Source organism: Bos grunniens, chromosome 19 (assembly GCF_055505025.1).
Source record: "Bos grunniens cultivar Pamir isolate PY7600 chromosome 19, Bosgru_T2T1.0, whole genome shotgun sequence".
Taxonomy (NCBI): domain Eukaryota; kingdom Metazoa; phylum Chordata; class Mammalia; order Artiodactyla; family Bovidae; genus Bos; species Bos grunniens.
Genome location: NC_141183.1, coordinates 29,424,190 through 29,450,460, shown reverse-complemented (window position 1 = coordinate 29,450,460; position 26,271 = coordinate 29,424,190). Strand labels below are relative to the sequence as shown.

Below are 26,271 nucleotides of genomic sequence, written 5' to 3'. Positions count from 1 at the left end.
CCAGCAAAGCAGGAGACGCAGGTTCAATCCCTGGGTTGGGAAGATCCCCTGGAGGAGGAAATAGCAACCCACCCAGTATTCTTGCCTGGGAAATCCCATGGACAGAGGAGCCTGGTGGGCTGCAGTCCATGGGGTTGCAGAGAGTTGGACAAGAGAGTGATGGAGAGGCTGTCACCATGCTGTAGATCACACCCCCACACCCCCAGGACTTATTTTCCAACTGCAAGTTTGCACCCTAACATTTTTTTAAGGTGATCCTTACCTCTGCCTGTGCTGTACACTCTGTAGGTGAGCTTTTGTTAAACAGCAGAGCGGGCCTAGTACAGCTCTTGGGACATAGATCTATACTTCAAAGTGAATTTCTATAATATTAATATTTTCCTTAGCTATGTCACTGGCAAACCCCAAAATATGAATAATGCCAGGAATTCTCTGGAGGTCCAGTGATTAGCACTTGGCACTTTGACTGCCAAGAACCCAGGTTCAATCCCTGGTCGGGAAACTAAGATCTCACAAACTGCCAGAAAATAAGATTTAAAATGACTTTCAAAAATATGAATAAGGCCAGAAACTCAGAATAAATAATTTTCCACACCAATGAAGTTTGCCTTGGCAACTCCATTCTTTGGACATCTCCCATATTTTTCATTAAAATATTATTGAACGAGAAAAATGTGCAACATACAAGACACATTGATCTGAAAGCTGAGTCTCCTTATCAGATGACGCCTCTGCCTCTGAGCTAGCCAAGAGCTGAGGGATACAGATGAGCACTGTCTCCACTGCACCCAGCTAGTGTGCTCAGGTTTTAATGTAATCACGTATTAACGCTGATGTACACCCAAGTAGTATTTTAGAAGTCAAAGCTGGGCAGTCACCCGTTTCTCTGTTCTTTTAAAGCGGCGTCTCAAAATCTGTCTCCGAGCTCTGACAGCCACCTCCCAGGCCGTGATCCCGGCTCTTCCTGCTCTGGGGGAGGCTTACCCAGCAGTCCAAGCCCAGCAGCAAACATGAGGGAGATCCCGATGGGAAGACCGAGCACGTAGTACCCCACAGCGTTGATGATGGCGCCCGCCTTCTGGTTCCCGGTGCCTCGCAGGATGCCTCCACAGGTGCACTGCGGGCAGACGCCAGTCCTGTGAACACGGCTCATGCTGCCCCACGACGCCCACCCCAGCACCCCCCACCTCAGGGACTCTGCCTCAAGTCCAGGGCCTCGTGAAGTGGATGTGAGAGGAATATCCCACCTCCCCGCCGCTCTTCTCTGTTAAAATCTACCATCGTCAGCAGAAACTCGTGGATCGTAAAGGCGGCTGAGGTGGTACCACCGCTCAGTACTCACAGCCAGCCCTTCGAAGAGATGCGAAACCGCGTAAATCGGGACCACCTGGGCCACCAGCGAGACGATCTCTCTGTCAGGAGAACAAAGCAGAGCATGACTGGGAGGCGGACGTGGGCAGAGAGCAGGGCAGTGTGGCTCCTGGTGACCGTATTCTGACCGCCAGGCAGGGCTCCGCGTCTGTGTGGAGCCAACAGGCTCAGGTGTCCCGCCAACAACCTTTTCAGGGACAGTCCTACCTTGTTTTGGTCTGCAGTGGAAACTACTGTATCTCAAGACTTTTAGAAAACATATAGTCCCTGTGGTCAACATAAACAGTTCAGCCATATGATTTCACTAAAAAAGAATGCATATAATGTATACATGTAGCTGATTCACTTAGCTGTACACCTGAAATTTAACACAACACTACAAATCAACTAGACTCCCAATAAAGTTAAAATGAAAGTCAATCAAATGATTCTGTACTCCTCTCCTGCACCCCCCAAAATAAAATGGGGGTTATAGAGCCATCCTCCTTTTCACACAATTCCATGCACGTCCCCTCCAAGTGTCTGAGTGATGCACAACAGGATCAGGGTCAGGCTCCCTCCAGGGAACCAGGCTGGCAAGTTCTAAAGGCCACAGATAGAGTTTACAGAGCTGGCCTTGACCCTCACCTCTACAGCTAGAGACAGAAAGACACTGCCAGGGGCCGGAACGGCCGAGTATTCCCAATTCCTTCAAGTGGTTAACGAAGAAATGGCTGTCTGGCAGTAAATGTTGGTTGAATGAATAAATAATTAAGACATCCAGCACAGAACAGGATGGTCCCCCCTCCCTGCCAAACAAGGACAGAAGTACAGTTCTTTTATTCAAATGTTATTTTGCTTTTAATAGGTAACATATGCCAATGGTTAAAAGAAATTAAACAACATGAAAAGCATATGGAGGAAAATCTTATTTCCATTCCTTCCCCACTCCTCCCGTGACCTGCCCCCAAACCAAGGAACAGTTCTGGGCACTGTCTTTGTCCAGTGTTCATGAAAATAAAAGCAAGCACAAATATATATTCTTCTTTCCCCTTCTGGACCTGATGTATGATTTCATGTTCTGACATTCTCTTCATGATGTTCTGTACCTTGACTTTTCTGCCTCGTGTATTACATTCACTTTTTAAAAATCTTATATATTTATTTTTGGCTGTGCTGTGTCTTCGTTGCTGTGTGGTATTTTCTCTAGTTGTGGTGAGCAGGGGCTACCCTTCCTTACAATGGGGGAGCTTCTCATTGCAGTGGCTTCTGTTGCAGAGCACGGGCTCTAGGTCTCGTGGGCTGGTAGTCGTGGCTCCCAGGCTCCAGAGCACAGGCTCAGTAATCGTGGTGCATGGGCTTACTTGCTCCATGGCAAGTGGGATCTTCCCGGACCAGGGTTCAAACTTGTGTCTCCTGATGTGGCAGATGGACTTTCCACCACTGAGCCACTAGGGAAGCCCCTATATTCACATTCCATCAGGATATATTATTATGCTGCTGAATCCTATCTACTCATATTTTATTTTGGATTTTAAAATTGACATTAATTAGGAAGATTGGCCCGTGGATTGCTTTCTTTTTTCATGTGAATACTTTGTCAGCTTCGGTACCGACATACTTGCTTCCTAAACAGAATGAGGAAATTTTCTTTTTTCTGGAACCGTTAAGGCAGCATTGGGATTATCTACGTCTTAAAGATTTCATAGAATTCTCCTTTGAAACGCTCCGGAGCTGGTGCTTTTATTTTCATTTTTGGCTGTACTGCGAGGCATGTGGGATCTAGTTCCCCAACCAGGGACTGAACCCGGGACCCTTTCAGTGGAAGCACAGTCGTAACCACCGGACCACCAGGGAAGTCGCTGGAGTTGGTGTTTTTTAATACATATGTATACATATTTTTTATTTGGCTGCACTGGGTCTTAGTTGTGGCATTCGGGATCTCTTAGTCACAGCATGTGAGATCTAGTTCCCTGACCAGGGATAGCACTCAGGCCCCCTGCATTGGGAGCTTGGAGTCTTAGCCACTGGACTACCAGGGAAGTCCCCTGGTACTTTAAAAATAACTATTTCTTATTTCGTCTAAACAAATTGATCTATTTAGACCTATGTTTTCTAGAATAATTTTTTAATTAAAAATTTTTTGTAATTTGTATTGAAGCAAAGTTGATTTACAATGTGTTAGTTTTAGGTGTTAGCACAGGGATTCAGTTATACAGATACATGTGTATATACTTTTTCAGTATATACTGAAAAAGTCTTTGTTGGTCGCATAAGTTTTGAGAAGTTATTTCCCCACGTTTTAAATGTACTTGCAAAAGTTGTGCAAACTAGTCTCTTCCACTTTAAGAAAACTACGGTTTTTCAGTCATTTCCCCGTTTCTGACTGCATAGAGGTGCACACTGCCTTTCTGCCCTTTGTTTGGGTCAGGCATCTGTGTCATCCTCAGAATGTGTCATTAGTTCTGCCAGTTTCAGCTGAGCTTGGCCATATCACAAATAATTTGATTTTGTGAGTTTTCTATGTCTCCTAATTCCATAAAAAATCCCATTGGTGGGACTCTTGTTTTTCACTCTATTCCCTGCTCTATTTGATTTTCCAAAAGTGCACAGATTGAGAATCAAACTTCCTACCAGGTTCTGCTGAAGCCATCCTGCAAGACAGACTTCTGATCAAGTGAAGAAGCTGAGCATGATCTCTGGCTACATCTGACTCACTCTGATGTGAGGGATATTCAAACATTTCACAGCAAAACGGCAAAGGCTAAAAGGTGACAACCCACCACCAGAAGTCAAAAGACAGATTCCCGAGGCATAGTCTGAGGGTCAGTTCCATCCACACCACCTGCTTTGTGAATCTAGGAGGGACAAGTCAATTCTGCATTTTGTAACTGCTGACAAATCCCAGTTACGGACTTCCCTGGTGGTCCAGTGGTTAAGACTCTGCACTCCCAATGCAGGGGGCGTGGATTCGATCCCAGGTTGGGGAACTAAGATCCCACATGTCACATGGTTCAGCAAAAATAAATAAATAAATAAAAAGAAGCCCAAGGAAGGGGTAACAGCACAATATAGCTACCGAGTCAGCATACACTGTGGCCTCGTGGATGAAAGCTATCAAACCAACCTAACGGGATCTGCAGAGCACGGGGGACTTTGCTGGTGCAAGAATTCTTCAGTGATTGATCGATAATGTGATGTGTGGAGACAGCTCAGGGGTGAGAGTTCCACTTCAGTTCAGATGGACAAACACATTACAAGACTACTGCCAGCCAGGCACTTGGGCAGCTTCTGGGCCACCAAGATGACTCATGTTGTTGGGAAGGAAGTACTTTAGTGAAGATGGAGGCAGTGGTACCCAAAAGGAGTTACCATCTTTAAAAGATGTGAGTACTCCACTAGCAGAAACATACACCCACCACCCATGCCCACTGAGTCGGCTTCTAGATTATAAATTAGTTCCTACATCCTATCCGTTCTTGCCAGGTAACAACTGCATCTCTGATCTTGGAGGTGACTCAGGCTCCCCACCAAGATGCAACCATCCAGGAGGCCCAGTGTGAAAGCAGCTCCCACCGACCAGATTTACATCCCAGGAAAACCTCCACACTCACTGGTCCTTGGTGAAAACGTAGCCCACGACATCCTTGCAGCCTAACAACAGGACACAAAAGATGACAGCAAAGAGCCCTGGAGATCAGATGGCAGGAGAAGCACACGGTGAGAGAGGGGGTCTGCAGGGAAGGGCGTGGGGGCTGTGGGCGCATCCCCGAGTCTAGGCACCTGTGACCAGCAGGGCGACGGCGGAGGACGTCTTGGCCTGCTCGATGTCCCTGGCCCCCAGTGCATTCCCCACCCGGACGCTGGCGGCCACGCTGAAGCCTGTGGGGACCTGAAATGAGGAGGGCACCTGACGGTGATGCTGAGACTCAGTCCTCCAGTTAGTCCTACATGCACATGCACACCTGTGCGTACCCTGGTCCTTCCCACACCACAGGCCCTTCTGTTCCCACGTCCCAGGTGCATTTCTAAGGCGACACTTGGGGAGGACAAAGCCCTTCAGAATATCCAGCTGATGCTTTCAGTAAAAGAGAGTCAAAGGGAAGCCTTTGATGACCAGGGTTCTTCTCCAGAGCTCCAGCACCCTCTTCCTTCCTCTAGCTGAACAACATCCTGCCCACGCATGGGGTCCACTCAGCCATCCTCGGGCACGTGCCTGGGCACGTGGGACACTGCCATCTCTTGGCAGTCGTGAGCAGCGCTGCTAGGAACTTCAGTACAAACATCTGTTTTCATGCCTTGGGGGTCTAACCTACAAATGTCACCGAGTATCCACAGGCAACAGAGACAGGCGGGAGTGGAGCTCAGCCCTGCCTGCAGCACCGTCAGCTTTATCCCCCACCTGTCCCCACCGCATCTGTGTCATGAAACAGGAAAAGAGTTGGCATGTTTGACAAGCGTGCCATCAAACCGAGTCCTTCGGATTGGGGCCGCGTTAGGAGTCAGAGGACCGGGAGCAACCCAGTCCTCTGGACCGTCTCCCCAAAGCCCTCCAGCTCACAGGGAACACCGCCTGCCATACCAAAAGGACCCTCCCAGGCTCCAGGGTGAAATGTGCCCTTCAGGAATCATTTTACAACCTGTACGCGCTGACCGCCTGTGCTCAGCAGTCTTTGGAGGGAAGCACACAGCCCCGCCCCAGGATGGGCTCATACACTCACCATGTACACGATGACGGCCAGCTCATACGCAATGGACTGGGCTCCCAGCTCGACCATGCCAAGGACACCTGTGGGAGAGGGGTGGGTGACTGCGTGCTTCCCACGGGCCCTGGCTGTCCCCCAGCCGCCACCGGCCGGCCCCATGCTGACCGCTCAGGAAGCTCCCGATCTCGTAGGCCCACCACTCGATGCACAGCATCAGCATGCTGGGGACGGCCAGGCGGAAGAAGGGGCCCCAGTCCTGCAGGCACTCCCAGGACCAGCCTGCAGGCGGGACACAGATGCGGTCGGTTGCGACACGAATGGCCACCGGGCAGGGGCTCGAGCCGAGACAGGAGTCGTGTCCAGGCAGGAGACAGGCGGCCTTTACCTCCCCAGGTGTCCTGGTGCAGCCTCTTGGCGAGGATGTACAGGAAGAGGAGGAGAGCCAGGGTGAACTGGGAGACCGTGTTCGCCAGCGCCGAGCCCCTGGGCAGAAGAGAACATGCTGACGGGTACCCCACCTCTCCTGCTGGTGACACAGCAGCCCCGGTCACCTCCTCCCAGAGCAGCATCCCCCCGCAGGGTCCAGAGCGGCTCAAGGAGGAGGGTCAGCGTGGACACCCCACCCCGCCCTGGAAATCCACAGGAGGCCACCCTGCTCCCTGACCCAGGACTCCCTGGGACTCACATAACCCCAAGATGCATCTGATAGAGGAACAGGTAGTTGGCGAGGGCGTTGACCAGGTTGGCAGCCACACCAGTCACCATCTGGGGCAGAATGATTCCCTGAAACGAGAGGCCGTGCTGGAGACCCATAGGGACCGCGACTGCCACCCAAACAGGCGCCCTCATGGCCAGCAGGGTGGCTGCCACAGCTGCCGCTCCCGTCCACTGGGCATTCCCTCCTCTGGGTCGGCCGGAAGGGCATCTTTCTGGCCACGGACACGCGGCAGGAGAGAGGGAAGCGGCAGAGAGGGAGGACGAGAGGCGGCTCGTGCACAGGAGCAGCGTGAGCACATCACCTTCCCCGGACACCTGGACCAACGCTGAAGGTCGGGAACTAAGGGGACGCTATGACCCTGGGATGGGCGACAGACCCGAGCAGGTCCAGGCCTCCCACATTTCTGACCAACTGAAGGCATGAGAGTGAAGCGACATGGGACCAGGGCTGACGTCTCTCCTTGCAGCATCAGGACAGAAAATGGACGCAGAGAAAGCCGGCTGTGATGAAGGCAGAAGCACTGCTTCCCCCGACTGGAAGGGGCCGCCCACCGCAAGGGGTCACCTCACTGTACAACGTCACCTTTCAGATGAGCAGAGAGAGAAGATGTGGTGTGTATATACAATGGACGATGACTCGGCCATGGAAAAGAATGACATTTTGCCATTTGCAGTGGACGTGGAAGGCATTATGCTCAGTGAATTAAGTCAGAGAAAGACAAATACTATATGCTTTCACTTATGTATGGAATTTTAAAAATAAAACAGACTCACAAGCCCAGAGACCAAACCAGTGGTTACCAGTGGGAAGAGGGAAGGGGGAGGGGCAATATAGGAGGAGGGAATTAGGAGGTAGAACCCGCTATTAATATGTGAGTTAAATTATCTACAAGGACATACTGCACAACACAGGGAATGTAGCCAGTATGTTATAACAACGATATATGGGAATTAAAAATTATGAATCACTATATTGTATATCTGTAACTTATAGAATATTGTACATCAACTATACCCCAATTTTTAAAAAGTGCTACCTCCTTGTAAAGCATCATGCCCAAAATCATAGGCTGTTTGAAATTCTGCTCTTTGAAACCACAGTATAAATCAAACATCTTAGGACTCCCCTGGTGGTCCAGTGGTTAAGTATCCGCCTGTCAATGCAGGGCACACAAGTTCAATCCCTGGTCTCGGAAGATCCCACATGCTGCAGGTTAACTGAGCCCGGCCACCACAGCTGCTGAGCCTGGGTGCTAGGGCCCCCTCCCCACAACTAGAGGAAGCCCTCGAGCAGCAATGAAGACCCAGTGCAGCCGTCATTCATTAATTAATTTTAAAAAGCAGTCTGGATTTCCCACAGGAGCCACAGTGTCTCTGGACACAGCAATTGGGGAGGGAGGGCTTGGTCACTCTGCAGGGCAGGCGGACACTGGCGGACACTGGCCGCTTGCTTACGGCTCCTCTGCTCCGCCCTCCCTTCACACCGTCCTTCAGATCTCCCACCCCACCTCCACCCCCGCTCTGTGCCTGAGACCCATGCTCCCCTGGCTGCTCTGCATCCTGCGGGCTCATGGCTGCGGGCTCAGAGGCCAGACCAGGACCTTGCCAAGCACTCTGTTTACCGGGAGCCCTGGTCTGTTTCAGCAGGAGAGGCAGGTGACCCGATGGTTAGGTAGAGGCTGTGGGACCACCTGGCAGAGGGGGCCTGGGTGGGATCCCACTGAGGGAAAAGAGGAGAAACAGTGGAGGCACTGAAGAGGGACTGAGGCTAAGGCCCGTTGCACAGCTCCCTCTGCATCCCCACAAGCCTGCCCCTCACCTTTCTGCATCCTCCGCCCTTTAGTGACCCCAGTAACCTGTCCTTCACGTGTCACATAGGCAGCGGCTCCATCCTTTCCTTTTCTCCTGCATCTAGTCAGCCTGGGCAACCCCCTTCCATGTCCAGGCTCCCACTGCACCCCCCCAGTCTGGGTTGCACCCCCCTCTCCTTCCCACCTTGGGAAACTCACGTGTTCTCCACCACTCGAGTCCCCTTCCTGACCCCATGGCTCAGGACTCCTTCTTCTAGGTCGTCTCCCCTGCCTCAGGGCCTTCAGGGAGGGGTCCTCATACCCACTCCTCACTCAAGCACTAAGGAGCCCCACGTTTGTTGGGGGGCTGACAGGGCAAAGGCCCTCAAACAGGGTAACAAACTATGAGGGGACAGCCCAGAGTCCAGGGCACACGCTGTTTTCTGCCTCTTTACAGGCATTTCAAGTATACAATTCTGATACTAATAAAAACGTGGAACTAGTGGAAATCTTGTTCTGTTACGAGGATAGCACCTTAACTTTAAGGATGTTAAATAGGTAAAAAGCTTCCTTCTCCATCATCCTGCCCCTGTCACACAAGCCCGGGAGAGCCTGCCCTCATGGGCTGGTACCCTACCACCACCTGGCACCCTATTTATCTGGTCCTTCTGGAAGGAAGTCGACGGTCCCACACATGACTCCACACCTACAGAGCCAGGCTCTGGCCACTGCTGTTAGTCACCCACCAAGAGTCCTGATGACAGGAGGCACTTTCGTGGGGAAGCGGGTGCTTTCACATCCCCAGATGGCCGGAGCTGAAAGGTCGCCCCCAACCCCTCTGGAGCCAGGCGATGGTGCAGGGCCAAGAATCCTCCCTGCTGGCCCACCAATAACAATATTTCCAAATGGGAACCGGATCCAACTTTTCCAGTGCCAATAACAACCTATCCTTTCCTTGACTCCTCAGCCCTGCGAGCACCCCTCGGGGAAACGCCCCACAGGGGCTCTGGATAGGCGAGCCTCTCCACCCGGTCTCCCTGACCCCTGAAAGGAGAGATGTGCTCACCCCCACAGGACAGGAGAGTCGAGTTACCTGGTTGAGCAGGTACTTCACTTGTAACGTGTAGAGGAAGGTCGCCTGCAAGACAACATGGGACAGAGGTCAGCACCCTGGCCAGCCTCACAGTGGAGAGCTGGGACCTCGGCCAGCCTGCCCTCTGCTCTCACAGGAGGCCCAGGCTGGGGCCCTCTTGGGAGGCTCGGGGGCAGGACAGGAACCCCAAGTCCGGACATCTCTCTTATGGGTGAACATGATCTAAGCACCCCCGGGGGAGCTGGGAGAGTGGTTTCCTTGGGTGCTTGGTTGGGACTCTCCTGGGGGCACTGGGCTTTGCAGGAGGCCCATGCAAACTCTGGATGGGTGCCCCCTTCTATAGATTAGGCTGTAGTCCTATTTGGTGGAATAAACTCAAGAATATTCAGTTCAGGGACTTCCCTGGTAGTTCAGTGGTTAAGACTTCACCTTCCAATGTATGGGGTGCCAGCTTGGTCCCTGGTCAGAGTGCTACAATCCCACATGTCTCAGGGTACCCCCCTCCAAAAAAAAAAAAAACCCAAAACATAAAACAGAAGCAATACTGTAACAAATTCAATAAAGATGTTAAGTAAAAATCTTAGAAAAGAATATTCAGTTTAAAAGGAAAAAATAAAGACCACGATCTCAATTATGAGGGCAAATGAGTGCTTCTGAGGTCTAAATTACATCCCCTCCCAGTTCATATGCTGAAGCCCTCATGCCCAATGTGACCATATTTGATAAAGTCTTTAAAAGTGAAAATGTTAGTCGTTTCTGACTCTTTGCAACCCCATGGACTGTAGCCTGCCAGGCTCCTCTATCCATGGAATTCTTCAGGCAAGAATATTGGAGTGGCTTGCCATTTCCTTCTCCAGGAGATCGTCCCAACCCAGGGATTGAACCTAGGTTTGATCCTCCAATCTACATTGGAGGCAGATTCTTTACCATCTGAGCCACCAGGGAAGCCCAAAGTCAATTAAGTTTAAATGAGGCCACTGGGGGGGCCCTGATCCAGCAGGACTGGTGCCCTTTCTGGGCAGACAAGCAACACTGGGGGTGGGCCTCCATGCCAAGGAGAGAGGCCTCGGAGGAAACCAGCCCCGACACCTTGACCTTGGACCTGCCAGCCCCCGAGACTGTGAGAAATCGGTTTCTGTTGTCTAAGCCTGTGATATTTTGTTACAGCAGCTCAGCAGACTAATCCAGCCACGTGTTTAACTGAATGAAATAGCTGTGCTTATTCACCAAGCAGGTAGCCACCCCCCCCCGAACACTAACACACGTGGGTTCCATGCCTCAGGCTTAGCAAGCAAGAGCCTCAAAGTTCCGGGCGAGGCCCCTGGGGGTCCGTGGTGGCAAGGATTCACCGTCTACAGGAGAAGTCTGAGCTCCTCCCCGCGGGTGAGCAGAGGCCCCTTCTGCTACAGGAGCGGGGACCCCGGCCTCTGCAGCCCTCTTGACCCTGGTGTTTCTTGAGGGATAAAGGTTTGTGTCTTTCCCAAGTGTGATGAAAACTACGCTTCCTTGAAGGAGCCAACTCCTCATGTGGGCATCATTGCAGGGCTGAACCAGATCCCTGAGCTCAAGGCATCTCCGCTGCCTTTTTACCCATGAACCTCAAGGAGAGACCCCCTTACCCCGTGGACACTTACAGGAAGAGCTGGAATGAAGATCATGACGTAGGTCTGGGTAAGCCTGTACAAGGAAGAGGGAAAAGTGACAGAGTGCTCCGTTTCCAGGGGAAGGTAGGCAGGACACAGCAACACTACCTTCACGTGCTTGGCTCTTCCTAAACGTACAGGCTGAAGCTGCTGGAGCACTGTCAGAATCTACACAGAACATGTCATCCTATGACCCGAGTGGCCATTCTTGGTTCTCCCAAGTCTCTCCAGGTCCAGGACACGGGGTTCAAACTGGGCACCCTGGCTGGGTAATTCTTGCCGTGGAGGCAGTCCTGTGTATCCCAAGATGGAGCATCTCTGCTTTCTACCAGCAGCGACACCCCCATACCAGTTCTGACGTCCAGAAACGTCTTGTAACGTTCCAAGTGTCCCCTGGGTTCAGAGCCACTGGTTGAGCAGAAAGTCATAAAAGGTCTTTATCAACTAAACCAGCGGCTCTCAAACCTTGCGTCACATTTTAGAATCATCTAGGAGAGCTTTGAAAGACATGGACACCCAGGCTGCACCCCAGGCCAATTAAACCAGAATGCTAGGGACTTCCTGGTGATCCAGTAGCTAAGACTCTGTGTTCCCAATGCAGGGGGCCCAGGTTCGATCCCTGGTCAGGGAACTAGATGCTGCAACTAAAGATCCCGCAACTAAAGATCCCACAGGTGGCAACCAAGATCAAAGATCTCGTATGCAGCCAAATAACTAAATATTTTAACAAACAAATGAAAAGAACAACATGCTGGGGGAGGGCACCAGAGGAGGGGAGGGCGTTGTTTTTTTGTTTTTCTGCCACACCATGCTGCTGCTCCTGTTAAGTCACGTCAGTCGTGTCCGACTCTGTGTGACCCCACAGACGACAGCCCACCAAGCTCCCCCATCCCTGGGATTCTCCAGGCAAGAATACTGGAGTGGGTTGCCATTTCCTTCTCCAATGCCACACCATGCGGCTTTCAGGATCTCAGTTCCCCAACCAGGAATCGAACCTGGGCCCTTGGCAGTGAAAGCACAGAGTCCTAACTGCTGCACCACCAGGGAATTCCCCAGCGGTGGGCTTTAAAAGCATTCAGGTGATTTTAATATTGACCAGGGCCAAGAATCACAGAACCGGGAATCAACACCATGAACCACCATTTTATGTGGAGGGTGTTTGCAGATCATATTTCACCCAGAACTATTTACCTGAAAGTTACCCAAATGAGGACCAGGTATGTTATCCCATGGGCCAGGTATGGAGAGTCAGCTGAGGACAGCTTAACCTGCTCCTCATGCATGGCCTGTCCCTGGCCTTGGGAACCCCCAGAGTCTGAACCTGGCTGGCACCATCTTTCTGCCGGGATGGACCCATCCTGCCAGGGGGTGGCCCATCTCACCTGGACACGGCCGGATCCTGCCTGAAGAGCAGCAAGATGAGCTGGGTGTTGAGGAAGAGCGCCCAGCAGGGCAGACAGCAGAGCAGCAGCACCAGCACGCCTCGCTGCAGGATGACGCCCACGTACTTCTTGTTCTGGCTCCCAAACGTCTGCGTGCACAGTCAAACCAACACATTAACACAGAAACGGCACCCTCACTGTCCCCCAGAGGCCTCCAATCACGCCCCACAGAGAGACAGATGGCCCCAGAAACTGCTACATTTTAGGTATCAGTGGTTCTCAAATGTCGCTGCTCATCAGAATCACCTAAGGAACATTTCTTATATCTCTGATATTTCATTGTTAGGGTATAGAAACACAACAGGTTTCTGCATATTAATTTTGTGTTCTAGAACTTTACCAAATTCATTGATGAGCTCCAGGTGCTTTCTGGTGGCGTCTTTAGGATTTTCTATAGCATCATGTCATCTGTAAACAGTGACAGTTTTACTTCTTCCTTTCCAATTGGGATTGCTTGTATTTCTTTTTCTTCTCTGATTTCTATGGCTGGGACTTCCAATACTGTGTTGAATAAAAGTGGAGCAAGAGGGCATCCTTGTCTGGTTCCTGATCTTAGAGGAAAAGGTTTCAGCTTTTCACCATTGAGTATGTTAGCTGTGACCTAATCATTGTTTGGTCACTCGGTCATGTCTGACTCTCTGCAACCCCATGGACTGCAGCACACCAGGCTTTCCTGTCCTTCACCATCTCCTGGAGTTTGTGCAAACTCATGCCATTGAGTCAGTGATGTTATCTAACCATCTCATCCTCTGCTGCCCCCTTCTCTTGACTTTAATCTTTCCCAGCACCAGGGTCTTTTTCTGTATGGTCTTTATTATATTGAGGTACGTTCTTTCTGTGCCTATTTTCTGAAGAGTTTTTATCATAAATGGATGTTTAATTTGGGGAACATTTTTAAATCATTGATGACAGGGGCTTGATAAAGATAAGTCTGGACTTAACTGGTCCACAGTAGGTCCCAGACACCAATAATTTGTAAAATCTCCCCATGTTCATGTAATCCTAATGTGCAGTCAGGGTGGCCTCACCTGGAAACTGATTAGAAATATGATGTCCTGGGCCTCCCCCTCCCCAGACCTACTGATGCAGAAACTTGGGGATGGGGGGGCACTGGAGCCAGCCCCTATTGCTTACAAAACCCACCATGCACAGCCCTCCCCAGCCAGCTCAGTGACATCTTGGGCAGCTTGAAATTAGCCACTGGGACCGGCATACACAACCAGTCAGGACATTCCCCACCCCAAACCCAAGACCTGGTTCTTCAGGCTTATGGCTGGTGGGGGGCCCCCAAGTGACTCTGACACACATGCCCGTTTGAGGACCCCTGGACATACCAAGCTCCACAATGTTGGAAGTGATAAAAGGGACTTTTACAAAACATCCCCTATCTGTCAAGACGTAGCAGTAGGGCAGTCATGCAGAAAAACGCCACTTCCCAGAACAGAGAGACCTGTGGCCACACTTTGGAGCCAGCAGGAGAGCTGAGAAATGTGGCAAGGGTTTGCCCTGGGGGACTCCACCCTCCACCTGGTGCGGGGCGGGGGAGTGACCTGACCTGGGGCTGCCACTCACCTGGGAGATGAGCGTGTCACAAGCAGAAGACAAGCCGAACCCCACTGAGACACCAGTAACGTTGACCACCTGGGAACAAACCAGGGAGGAGGCTGGGGGCAGGTTCCCCCTCTGCCCGTCAGAGCCCCGGAGCCCTCAGCACTCCGCCCAGAGCCTGTGCACAGACCTCCCCGTGCCCTGAATTAAAGGACAGACACAGTGTTGGGAGGAAAGGACATTCAAGGCCGTGGTGACAACACTGCATTAGTCTTTCTTAGACATTTGTTCCCCAGGTCTTGGGCACCTTTTTCCGAGGTTCCGAGGACCATGAACCCTTCTTAAGGGGCCTGCGGCATGGCACAGAGCAGTCCTGGGTGAGCCCACTTGCTAGTGACCAAGGATGACCCACACAACGCCCTGAAGGACTCTGCGAGAGCAGGAACAAGTCTCAGAGCCAAGACTCATGCCTTCCAGCATCCACAGCATCCCCAAACCAGGGAAGTCTGAGGCCCTGCCTGCCTCCACCCGCTGCCCCCTGAGTCTGCAGGAAGCACCAGGGACAGCAGTCCCCGCCAGGCCCAGCCCGGAAGCACCAGCTTTCCTGCACTTCCGTGGCCAAGAAGGATCTGTGGGAAGCTTGCTGAGTTCCCCAAATATCCAAACATCAGAGACCAAAAAGGATAATTAAACCAGGGTTGTCCACGCTGCTCCCTGAAAGCAAAGCAATCCACGAGCCCCTGGGGATGGTTCAGAGCACCTTGCAGGCTCAGAGGTGGCAAGTTCAAATGCCCGATGGACCAGGTGTGGGAGGCCGATGCGGGCATTTCAGAGGACACACCTGAGGCAAGAACTTGAGTGAAACATCTGCTGGCCCAAGTGAACAGGCTGGCAGGGCCCCCAAGCCAGCAACCACGGCTGAGGGCAATGACACCTCTCTGTGGCTGTGGGGCTCACGTCTGGGGTACAGAGAGGACTGGTGCCTCCTGATTTTTTTCATTTTTATTATTTAAATTTTTTAAAGTTTTATTATTATTTGGTAGGCTGAGCTGGGTCTTTGTTGTGGAACAACAAGGGATCCCCACCAGGGATCCAGCCCATGTCCCCTGCCCTGAAAGGCAGATTCTTAACCACTGGACTACCAGGGAAGTCCCTCCTCCCAGTTTCAGGTTTGGACCCGGGCACCCAGGGTTTCATATTCTGGCATCTCGGGATAAGAGACAAATCAAGAGCTGGGGGAGGGGGGAGGGTTTCTACTGGTGAACAATTCCCTACTTCCAGATGTGGGGTCCGGGTGGGAGCCAGAGCTCCAGGGATGGCAGACTAGCTGGCGTGGCAGACAGAATTCTGGCCCTCCAAAGACGCCCCCTCCGGAGCCTGGCACCTGAGGAGACACATACCTGGGGCGGCTCCCTGGGGAAGGAGAGGTAGGCTGAGGACGGAAACACGGTCCCAGCCCTGCCCACACCTGGAGGTTAGTCCAGTGAAACCCCTTTCAGACCAGTGGCCTCCAGCAGTGAGAGATTCAGGCACGTATGTGTCTTCCCTGAAGCCCCAAAACTCTGATCATCTGTAAGAGCCACAGGGGCAAATGAACACACAGACGGCTTCCTATCTCTCAGCTGGCCAGCCCCGTACGTACAGCAATTGCCAGTGTGACAGCGTCCAGCTCCAGCTTCCCCAGGTGCCCGCAGAACACAGAGCTCACAAAACCGATGAGGAACACCATCAACTGGGCCAGGAACTGGGAAGAGACAGAAAACACGAAGCTGCAGGTGAGGGCCGCCATGGCAGTGGAAGGAAGGCGGGGGGGGGGGGGGGGGCTCCCAGGTGACCCCGCCCTCCCCGGTGGGCTTGGACCAGAGGTAAGGAGGCCTGGCTTGCACGGAGCCTCCGCCAGCTCTCACAGGCAAACGAGCAGCCTCGGGTGGACTTCTTGAAAAATATGCAGGTTCATTTGCTGCCACCAGTGTCATGTTTCTGAGAACTTCCAACTTTTAAAATTTATTTTTCACTGTAGATTCTCATACCATAGACTGCATGCCTATTTTCCCTGAAATTTCTAGAGGCTGCCTCCTGGGATGACCCCGTTGTTATTTCAGATTCCTCCTGAGGGCTGAAGAGAACAGCTTTCAACGGCCAGCAGAACAGTCCACGGAGAGGAACTCCTGAGGCGGACCTGAGGCTACCTCAATGGAAGGCCAGTGGGGTCTGGAACGATGAAGTGAATCATCACCAGTCTGCCAAGCATCTCAGATTCCACAAAACCTCCAATATGAGGGCAAATGCAGCTTGAGGAACACGGACTCATTCTCCCTCACCATTCCAGAACTTCCAGCCTCACCTCTGGACACTGACTTATCTCCTCAGGTTAATTTAAAACCACCTTCTGTGACCTGCCAGACCCGGGAGGTGCAGGACTTCCCGGGAAGCCCATCGGCCCCACACGCCCCTCTCAAAGTGCACACCCGGGGCTCAGGGAGCTTGTGCAGGTCCAGCCAGCACTGCTGCCGTTCAGTCCTTCGAGGGCGAAAGCTCCTCCGGTGATCTCAGGCGAGGCTCCCAGTGACCCTCGTCCTCACCTCTGTCGACCCACACTGCCATCGGCTAGCGCCGCAACCACCCAAGATTGCCATGTGGGCATCGGACCTGGCCCTGCTGGTGACGGTACAGGTGACTGCCTGCTTTCCCTCCCTGCACCTGGAGACAGACAGGTACATCTCCACAGGTGGACCCAGATCGACAGACCTTGATAGGCCTGCTCTCAGCCGTGTGTGCACGTGTGCATGCGTGTGCGGCGGCGAGGGTGCATACATCTCCACATCGAATTCCAAACCTCAACCCAGTTCCTGCTTCCCCCACTGCAGAGACCAAAGTTTCACACTGCAACTAGAGAGAAGCCCCCACCCAGAATGCTAGAGAAAAGCCCACACAGCAATGAAGACCCAGCACAGCCAAAAATAAATAGAAATTTTGAAAAAGGTTGATATGAAAACCCCAATTCTGTAGACCCTAAAGTCAGAACCAGGGGCCCCCGTAGGCCTGTTCCCAGGAAGTGGCCATGACTAAATGCTGTCCCCACTCCACAGATATTCTGTGGTTTCATTCACAGAGTTGGTGTCTCTTTGATTGTGAATTTATATTAACTTTAAAGGGCACAGGGCCCTTATTTGGGTATATTCAGCATCACTATCAATCTTTTCGGTTTTTTTTAAGCCTTTTTGTGCGTAAACTACATCTACTTCTGCTTTATTGACTATGCCAAAGCCTTTGACTGTGTGGATCACCACAAACTGTGGAAAATTCTTCGAGAGATGGGAATACTAGACCACCTTACCTGCCTCCTGAGAAATCTATATGCAGGTCAAGAAGCAACAGTTAGAACTGGACATGGAAAAATGGACTGGTTGCAAATCGCGAAAGGAGTATGTCAAGGCTGTATACAGTCACCTGCTTATTTAACTTCTATGCAGAGTACATCATGAGAAATGCTGGACTGGATGAAGCACAAGCTGGAATCAAGATTGCCAGGAGAAATATCAATAACCTCAAATATGCAGATGACACCACCCTTATGGCAGAAAGTGAAGAGGAACTAAAAAGCCTCTTGATTAAAGTGAAAGAGGAGAGTGAAAAAGTTGGCTTAAAGCTCAACATTCAGAAAACTAAGATCATAGCATCTGGTCCCATCACTTCATGGCAAATAGATGGGGAAACAATAGAAATAGTGAGAAACTTTATTTTGGGGGGCTCCAAAATCACTACAGATGGTGACTGCAGCCATGAAATTAAAGGACACTTGCTCCTTGGAAGAAAAGCTATGACCAACCTAAACAGCATATTAAAAAGCAGAGACATTACTTTGCCAACAAAGGTCCATCTAGTCAAAGCTATGGTTTTTCCAGTAGTCATGCATGGATGTGAGAGTTGGACCATAAAGAAAGCTGAGCGCTGAAGAACTGATGCTTTTGAACCGTGGTTGGAGAAGACTCTTGAGAGTCCCTTGGACAGCAAGGAGATCAAACCAGTCCATCCTAAAGGAAATCAGTCCTGAATATTCATTGGAAGGACTGATGCTGAAGCTGACACTCCAATCCTTTGGCCACCTGATGTGAAGAACTGACTCATTGGAAAATACCCTGGTGCTGGGAAAGATTGAAGGAGGGAGGAAGGGGACAACAGAGGATGAGATGGTGGGATGGCATCACTGACTCAACAATGGACAGGAGTTTGAGCAAGCTCTGGGAGTTGGTGATGGACAGGGAAGCCTGGCGTGCTGTAGTTCATGGGGTCGCAAAGAGTCGGACACGACTGAGTGACTGAACTGAACTGAACTGTCATAAACTGTTGCAAATGATAGTCATAGATCTGTTTTCCCCTTTTTCATCAGACTTCAATATTTCCGTAACACAATGTCCGGTCACTCCGCAGGCCACATGTAAGCTGTTTCTGTGGCTTCACAGGAAAATGCACTTGCCTCCTCCATGGTCAGGTCTCTGGGCTGCTTCCCAGGTTTTGCTGATACAAATCACACTGCACAGAATGTCTTTCTTACTTGGGTGGGGCCAGACATTTTCTTAGGGTGAATGCCTAGTGCACGGGTGGGATCTCTCAGAGCAGAGGCTGGGAAATCTAGCTGAGATAATCCATGAGTGCATGTGTGTGTGTCTGTGCGTGTATGTGTGTGTGTGTGTGCTCAGTAGTGTCTGACTCTTTGTGATCCTATAGACTGTAGCCTGCCAGGCTCCTCTGTCCATGGGATTTCCCAGGCAAGAATACTGGAATGCGTTGCTATTCCCTCCTCTAGGGGATCTTCCTGACCCAGGAATCAAACCCACGTCTTGTGCAGAGCTAATCCACTCAACTGTTGGGTTGAAGGTGGGTCATCCCAGTGGTGCAGTCCTTGGATGGCCAGACTTGCCACACCCCAGCCTCAGGGGCGGAGGGGGTCCTGGCTCCAGAGTTCACGTTTGCTAACCACACACCTGAGATCACCCAAGGGTCTTGGTCAGAAGACTCATGCCCAGTCCCACTTCAAGCGACAGAGTCCAGATGTCCATGGGCTGAGGGATCTGTTTTTCAGCATACTCCCCCCCGCACCCCGCTATACTTGTCCAATCAAGAGGGGGCCGTCAAGGACCAGACCTACAGAACCTACAGGGCTTGCTTTTGGGCCCACAGGTTGTTCCCCCAGCACCTCAAGGACTCCTGCCTGGGGTTCAGACAGGGGTAAGTGGACAACAGAGATGGCCGGGCTGTCTGTGCATGTCTCTGCCTCCTGTCATGGAGACCCTCGTTTTCTGGCCAGGAGGCTTTGGGAGAGTGCCCTCTGGGGCTGGATGCCAGAAGGACAGAGGGTGTGAGCCTGCCTGGTGTGCTGTACCAGCCCAGTCCCCAAGGGTCCATCCTCGCCCCATCCAGAGATGCCAGGAAGATCAGCATCAGCAGCAAAGGTCAGCCTGGCAGGATGCCAGGTCACTGGGTGCACATACCTGAGGTAAGTGCAGGCAGGGGGGCAAGCTGGACACCCAGCCCTCAGTCACGCAGCCAGGTCAGAAGCGCAGTCAGGACCCAAACACCTGACTCTCAGAAGGTCGATTCTCCAGTATAGTGAAAATGAGTATACTACCCAAAGCAATCTATAGATTTAATGCACTCCCTATCAAGCTACCAATGGTATTTTTCACAGAGCTAGAACAAATACTTTCACAATTTGTATGGAAATACAAAAAAAAAACCTTGAATAACCAAAACAATCTTGAGAAAGAAGAATGGAACTGGAGGAATCATCCTGCCTGACTTCAGGCTCTACTACAAAGCCACAGTCATCAAGACAGTATGGTACTGGCACAAAGACAGAAATATAGATCAACGGAACAAAATAGAAAGCCCAGAGATAAACCCATGCACCTATGGACACCTTATCTTTGACAAAAGAGGCAAGAATATACAATGGAGAAAAGACAATCTCTTTAACAAGTGGTGCTGGGAAAACTGGTCAACCACTTGTAAAAGAATGAAACTAGAACACTTTCTAACACCATACACAAAAATAAACTCAAAATGGATTAAAGATCTAAACATAAGACTAGAAACTATAAAACTCCTAGAGGAGAACATAGGCAAAACACTCTCCAACATAAACCACAGCAGGATCCTCTATGACCCACCTCCCAGAATACTGGAAATAAAAGCAAAATTAAACAAACAAATTAAAATTAAAAGCTTCTGCACAACAAAGGAAACTATTAGCAAGGTGAAAAGACAGCCTTCAGAATGAGAGAAAATAATAGCAAACAAAGCAACTGACAAAGAATTAATCTCAAAAATATACAAGCAACTCCTACAGCTCAATTCCAGAAAAATAAACTACCCAATCAAAAAATGGGCTAAAGAACTAAACAGACATTTCTCCAAAGAAGACATACAGATGGCTAACAAACACATGAAAAGATACTCAACATCACTCATTATCAGAGAAATGCAAATCAAAACTACAATGAGGTACCATCTCATGCCAGTCAGAATGGCTGCTATCCAAAAGTCTACAAGCAATAAATGCTGGAGAGGGTGTGGAGAAAAGGGAGCCCTCTTACACTGTTGGTGGGAATGCAAACTAGTACAGCCACTATGGAGAACAGTGTGGAGATTCCTTAAAAAACTGGAAATAGAACTGCCATACGACCCAGAAATCCCACTGCTGGGCATACACACTGAGGAAACCAGAATTGAAAGAGACACGTGTACCCCCATGTTCATCGCAGCACTGTTTATAGTAGCCAGGACATGGAAGCAACCTAGATGTCCATCAGCAGACAAATGGGTAAGAAAGCTGTGGTACATATACACAAGGGAGTATTATTCAGCCATTAAGAAGAATACATTTGAATCAGTTCTAATGAGGTGGATGAAATTGGAGCCTACTATACAGAGTGAAGCCAGAAAGAAAAATACCAATACAGTATAATACATATATATGGGATTTAGAAAGATGGTAACGATAACCCTGTATGCGAGACAGCAAAAGAGACACAGATGTATAGAACAGTCTTTTGGACTCTGTGGGAGAGGGAGAGGGTGGGATGATTTGGGAGAATGGCATTGAAACATGTATATTATCATATGTGAAACGAATCGCCAGTCCAGATTCGATGCATGATACAGGGTGCTCGGGGCTGGTGCACTGCAATGACCCAGAGGGATGGGATGGGGAGGGAGGTGGGAGGGGGGTTCAGGATGGGGAACACATGTACACCCGTGGTGGATTCATGTTGATGTATGGAAAAACCAATACAATATTGTAAAGCAATTAGCCTCCAATTAAAATTAATAAATTTATATTAAATAAATTTGAAATTGAAAAAAAAAAAGAAGGTCAATTCTTGTCCACTCCTTCGGAGCACAGAGTACAGGCCAAGCACGGGAGCATGGATCTGAGTAAGGGGAACACCATGGCTCCAGCCCCACCCCAGGGAACCCAGGGCATCACAGGGAAAGATGTTCAACACGGAGCAACACAGCGGATCACACAAGACGGGCACTGCAGACAACACAGGAACCCAGGAGTCACAGAAGTTTCTGCCGCAACCTGGCTGGTGAGCGGGCAAGTGAAGGGGGCCTGTCTGGGAGAACGTTCCAGGCAGGATGGGGTGGGATGTGAGGGATGGCTGGGGCTGGGAAAAGGTGAGGGCAGGAGGCAGTTGGATTTGTGGGATCTTAGTTCCCTGACCAGGGACTGAAACTGGGCCCTTGGCAGTGAAAGCTCAGAGTCCTAACCACTGGACTGCTCAGGAGCTACCACCTTCGGCCAAGGTTATTTTCTGCCTCCAGCAAGTCTGGTCCTGCGACATCTTACATAAGGTCACTGAACACCCCTGGCTCCTCATTCCCCACCTATAGGGTAACAGTCAGAGATCAGCCTGCAGGTTCGTGGGCAGGAAGCCAGTCTCTCAGATGCCCTTCTGCTTGGGGGGCGTTGTCACTAGTCTTTGTCCTTCAGCCTTAGACCCTCTCAACTCTCTCCTGGGTGAGCCTGTTTCCATGGAGATGGAAACCAGTGCCCTCTGTCTGGACCTGGCTACCGCAGATCTTTTCTATCCTCACCAATGCACTGCACAGCCTGTGTCCCTGAGGAGCACGCAATCCCTCTTTGAGATTATTCTTCAGGACTGACAGTTCAGTCTGGTGAAGAGAAGCTAATGAGGAGAAAGTTCAGCTGAAATGCCTAAGGCCAGGTAACTTCAACAACTGCCTTCCTGCCCCAACAAACGCACAGTTTACCTAAATCTTTAAAGGAAAATGTGGCCCAGCCTCTGTTCAGATGTGCACAGCTCATCTCACATGCTTGCCTTTGTGTTCTGCATTATTCTCTCTTTACAGCCCTCATTTAAAGCTCACTGCAGGTGTGGTAAATCCTAATCCCTCAACCTGATTCCTACACTGGATCCTCATGAGTCAGTGTTGATATGAGAGGCCTGGAAGGGATAGGGTGAACGGGAGACAGAAAAGCAGAGAGAGGAACCTCAGACCAAGGTCCTACCTAATGGATGGTGGACCCTCAGAAAGCGAAGAGGGGGACCCTGAGCAGGCAATGAGGGGCACCTCTCCCCTCCCTCATGCCCCCAGGAAACAGAAAACCCAGAGGAGAGGGGAACAGAGACAGAGAGGGACCAAGAGGGGCCCATATACAACCCATGACCAATTAAACAGGTGTCAGAACTCTATGACCCGACTGCATAAAGTAGTCAGACAGAAACTGTCCCACAAACGGCTGCAAGGAACATTTCCCAACTCTCCGGTTATCTCAGATCATTTCAGAGATTTTTCCTTTCATTTGTCTCGGTTTTATTTTTTCTACAAGGAACATAGATTACGCTTATAATTAACATCGTCACAGGCACACACACACAGGTGTACAGAGAGAAAGGGCGGGGGGCTGCATGTCAGCCATGTGCTAACCATCCCTGCAGACCGACAGGTCCATCAAGGGGACTGGGTGATTCTGGGGGCCAGCAGAGACAGGGGCCTGCCCTGGGAGGGCTGCATCTCAGAGGCTACCTTGTTTAGTTATTCATTTTTGGGGGGCTTCCCAGGTGGTGTTAGTGATAAAGAACTCACCTGCCAATGTAGGAGACATAAGAGATAAGGTTTCGATCCCTGGTCAGGAAGATCCTCTGGGGAAGGAAATGGCAACCCACTCCAGTGTTCTTGCCTGGGAAATCCCGGGGACAGAGGAGCCTGGCAGCCTATGGTCCATGGGGTGGCAAGCTGGACACAACTGAAGTGACTTAGCAGAGCAATAGCAGCTTTGCGTGTTTAGTTGCTCAAGTCGTGTCCTATTCTGTGACCTCATGGACCCAGGCTCCTCTGTCCATGGGATTTCCCAGGCAAGAATACTGGAGTGGCTTGCCATTTCCTCCTCTAGGGAATCTTCCCAACCCAGGGATTGAACCCACGTCTCCTGCATTGGCAGGCAGATTCTTTACTGCTGAGCCACTTGGGAAGCCTTACAGAGACCTTTCTCACAGTAACCTGTGAGATAATGTTGGGCCAAGCATGGTATTATTATCCGCATTTTATGGATGGATTAACAGAAGCTAGAAGAGGTTACCAGACGACTCAGGTTCACATAGCCGTTTCCTAACCTCCCTTCTGAGGCCAAAGCAGAGAACTGGACCCACAAGAAAGATTCCTAACCAGGTGTTCTTTTCCCTCTGGCTGCCAACAGCTCCCCGCTACATGGATTTTCAAGCCATGGCTTTCTCCCGGTCTCATCCATGCCACCCGGTACAACACAATGGGCATCTCAGGATCCCACAAACAGCGGGGTCACCATCAGGTCACTCCTGTCTGCCTCACCCTCTGCAGGTGCAGAATGTCTCATCACCCCAGAGCCCAACAGCTTGTGTGTTAGTTGCTCAGTTGTGTCTGACTCTCTGTGACCCTGTGGACTGTAGCCCACCAGGCTCCTCTGTCCATGGGAATCTCCAGGCAATAATACTGGAGTGGGGAACCATTCCCTTCTCCAGTCCAAAAGCTTATTCTCCCCTTAGAACCATCCCAGGTTCTTCTTGTCTGAAGAAAGGGCTCCCCTACCCTGTTGATTTGAAAATCACCCAAACTGGCAGAACAATGATGAGATTCTGTTTTGTGGGTGTTGTGGTTTCAAAATTCTAATTACCTTTAAATAGAAAACACAGAAAGAGTCCTAAACTGACAATGATAATGGAGAAAAAAAAAACCTCAGCCCCAAAGAGAACCACATCAAAAACGTTTTAAGCACAAGAATTGGGGGAGGGCGTGTGGGGCAGGATGCCGCTAGTTTCCTTGGGCAGAGGCTGATTTATGCAACGAAGAAATGGTCCTGAAGATGTGGGTCTAAAAGACACCGCTCCCCACCTGGAGTTACTCCAGAGACGCACGTTCACGGCCAGAATCGACGGCTAGTTTTCGGTGTTCTCCGCAGTGTTTTGCGGTTCTGGTGGCTTCTGCCTGCTCCTCGGGAGCCCTCATCCAGAGAAGGCTCCGGAGCGGGAGATTGGACGCGGCCGGTTCCGTTCCCTAGCTGTCCAGCCGCGCAGGGCGGCCAGCGCGGCCCGGGCGCACGCGGAGGCGCCGGGACCTGCCCGCCTCCAGGCTCCCAGGACCGTGGCCCCGCGCGCGCCCGCCCGCCGCCTCCCGCTAGCTCTGCGCCCGGGGACCCCCGCCCCCGGGACCAGCCCCCGGTGAGGCCCCCTACTCACCGCGGGGCCCGCCAGGAACAGGAGCGCCCGTAGCTCCCGCCGGAGGTCGGCCAGCCGCAGACAGCGCGGCGCGCGGCGCTCCGGGCTGAGCGCCCGGGCTCCCGGCCCGGGTGTAAGCTCTTCGGACGCCTCCATGTACCGGGCGCCGGCCACGGGGAGCACGCAGGAAGCCGAGGGGAGGCCCGGCCGGGCCAGCCGCGCTCCAGTCCCCGCCCCGGGCCGCCCGCCGCCCGGCCCAGGTCGCCCGCTTAGCTGGCCAAGGCCTGCCAACTCCGGGACTCCGAATACACAGTTGAAGGAAGCTCCGGAAAGAAGCAGAAAGTGGAAAGCGCGGCGGGGGCTGGGTCCTCCGGCCCTCGCCGGCTCCACACCTCCCAGGGCTGGGGGTCTGAAAGCCGCGTGGAAGCGCTGGCGGGCTGGCCACTGAGAGCCCGCGCCCGCAGCCAGAAACCTCCGGCTCCCGGAGCGCCTGCTCTGCACGCAGGCTGGGAGACCGCACAGGACTTGACTGTGCGGACTTGACTGTGCGGACGCTCTTCTTCCCGCCCCACCCAGCCCGCGTGCGCCCGTTCTTTAATTTAGACTCTGCCAGGATAGCGCACGAGGCCACATTTTCAAGCGTCAGGACTCAGGTTCTCTGGTCTTGGATGTTTATCCAACAGCTGGATAAGGGTATTGATTTTTTAAATGCTCCGTGAGAGAGTGTGAGTTAAGTTTTAGTGTGGGCAAAATGAGGACTATAGCCTGGAAGGTGACATTTCAGAGAGCTCTGAGGAACTGCTCCGAAAATGGGAGTAGGGGTAGAGGGGGGTCAGTATTATGCACTATTTTAGTGAAGGGGGCAGTGTGCAGTCAAGCACACTCTTTGGCAAAGGTTTCCTGCTGGTCAGGAGCAGATGTCCCCCTTCATGATTTTAGTGTTTTTCTAGACATGAGGAGATGCAAGAATTAGGCTCATAAAATCTTCTCCTGAGAATATCTTCTGCAGGCTTGTTCTGCCAGGATTTTCCCAGAGCAGACAGCCTCATTCCTGATCTCCACTCTGAAATCCTTTCAGGGTGTGATGAAGGTTGGGGCTGCAGTGGCCAGTGACTGCATCCTGGTAGAGGCAGATGGCCAGTGCCAAGTGTTTGTTGGCAAAGGGACCAAGAGGCTGTGTGTCAGCAAACCTGGGCTCAGGAGACACCACCAGGGTCTATGGGGAGAGCGCCAGCAACTTGCTGGTCCCTCAGAGCCTCAG

The 26,271-nt window shown here is 51.4% G+C and overlaps 1 protein-coding gene across 9 annotated transcripts in view; it reads right to left on the bottom strand.

The window, feature by feature from the left end:
• The window catches only part of SLC47A1 (solute carrier family 47 member 1), a 30,148-nt gene extending 4,864 nt beyond the window's left edge, over nt 1–25,284 (bottom strand). For 3 of the 9 annotated variants that reach the window (XR_015147819.1, XR_015147818.1, XM_086358567.1), the window contains exons 1-14: nt 25,032–25,279; nt 15,932–16,033; nt 14,314–14,382; nt 12,682–12,830; nt 11,291–11,333; nt 9,657–9,701; nt 6,742–6,839; nt 6,442–6,539; nt 6,222–6,335; nt 6,072–6,139; nt 5,134–5,242; nt 4,965–5,040; nt 1,343–1,412; nt 985–1,117 (exon numbers count right to left, since the gene is read on the bottom strand). Coding sequence is in view for 7 of the 9 variants with exons in the window: in XM_086358567.1 (XP_086214693.1) it covers nt 985–1,117; nt 1,343–1,412; nt 4,965–5,040; nt 5,134–5,242; nt 6,072–6,139; nt 6,222–6,335; nt 6,442–6,539; nt 6,742–6,839; nt 9,657–9,701; nt 11,291–11,333; nt 12,682–12,830; nt 14,314–14,382; nt 15,932–16,033; nt 25,032–25,166 (1,309 nt within the window). In the remaining 2 variants the exon portion in view is untranslated. Of the gene's footprint in view, nt 1–984; nt 1,118–1,247; nt 1,413–2,673; nt 2,814–2,839; nt 2,979–4,964; nt 5,041–5,133; nt 5,243–6,071; nt 6,336–6,441; nt 6,540–6,741; nt 6,840–9,656; nt 9,702–11,290; nt 11,334–12,681; nt 12,831–14,313; nt 14,383–15,931; nt 16,034–25,031 lie in introns of those variants that run through there. The other 6 variants (XM_086358565.1, XM_086358568.1, XM_086358569.1 and 3 more) reach the window with 6 other exon arrangements.
• Between the last annotated feature and the right edge of the window lie 987 nt (nt 25,285–26,271).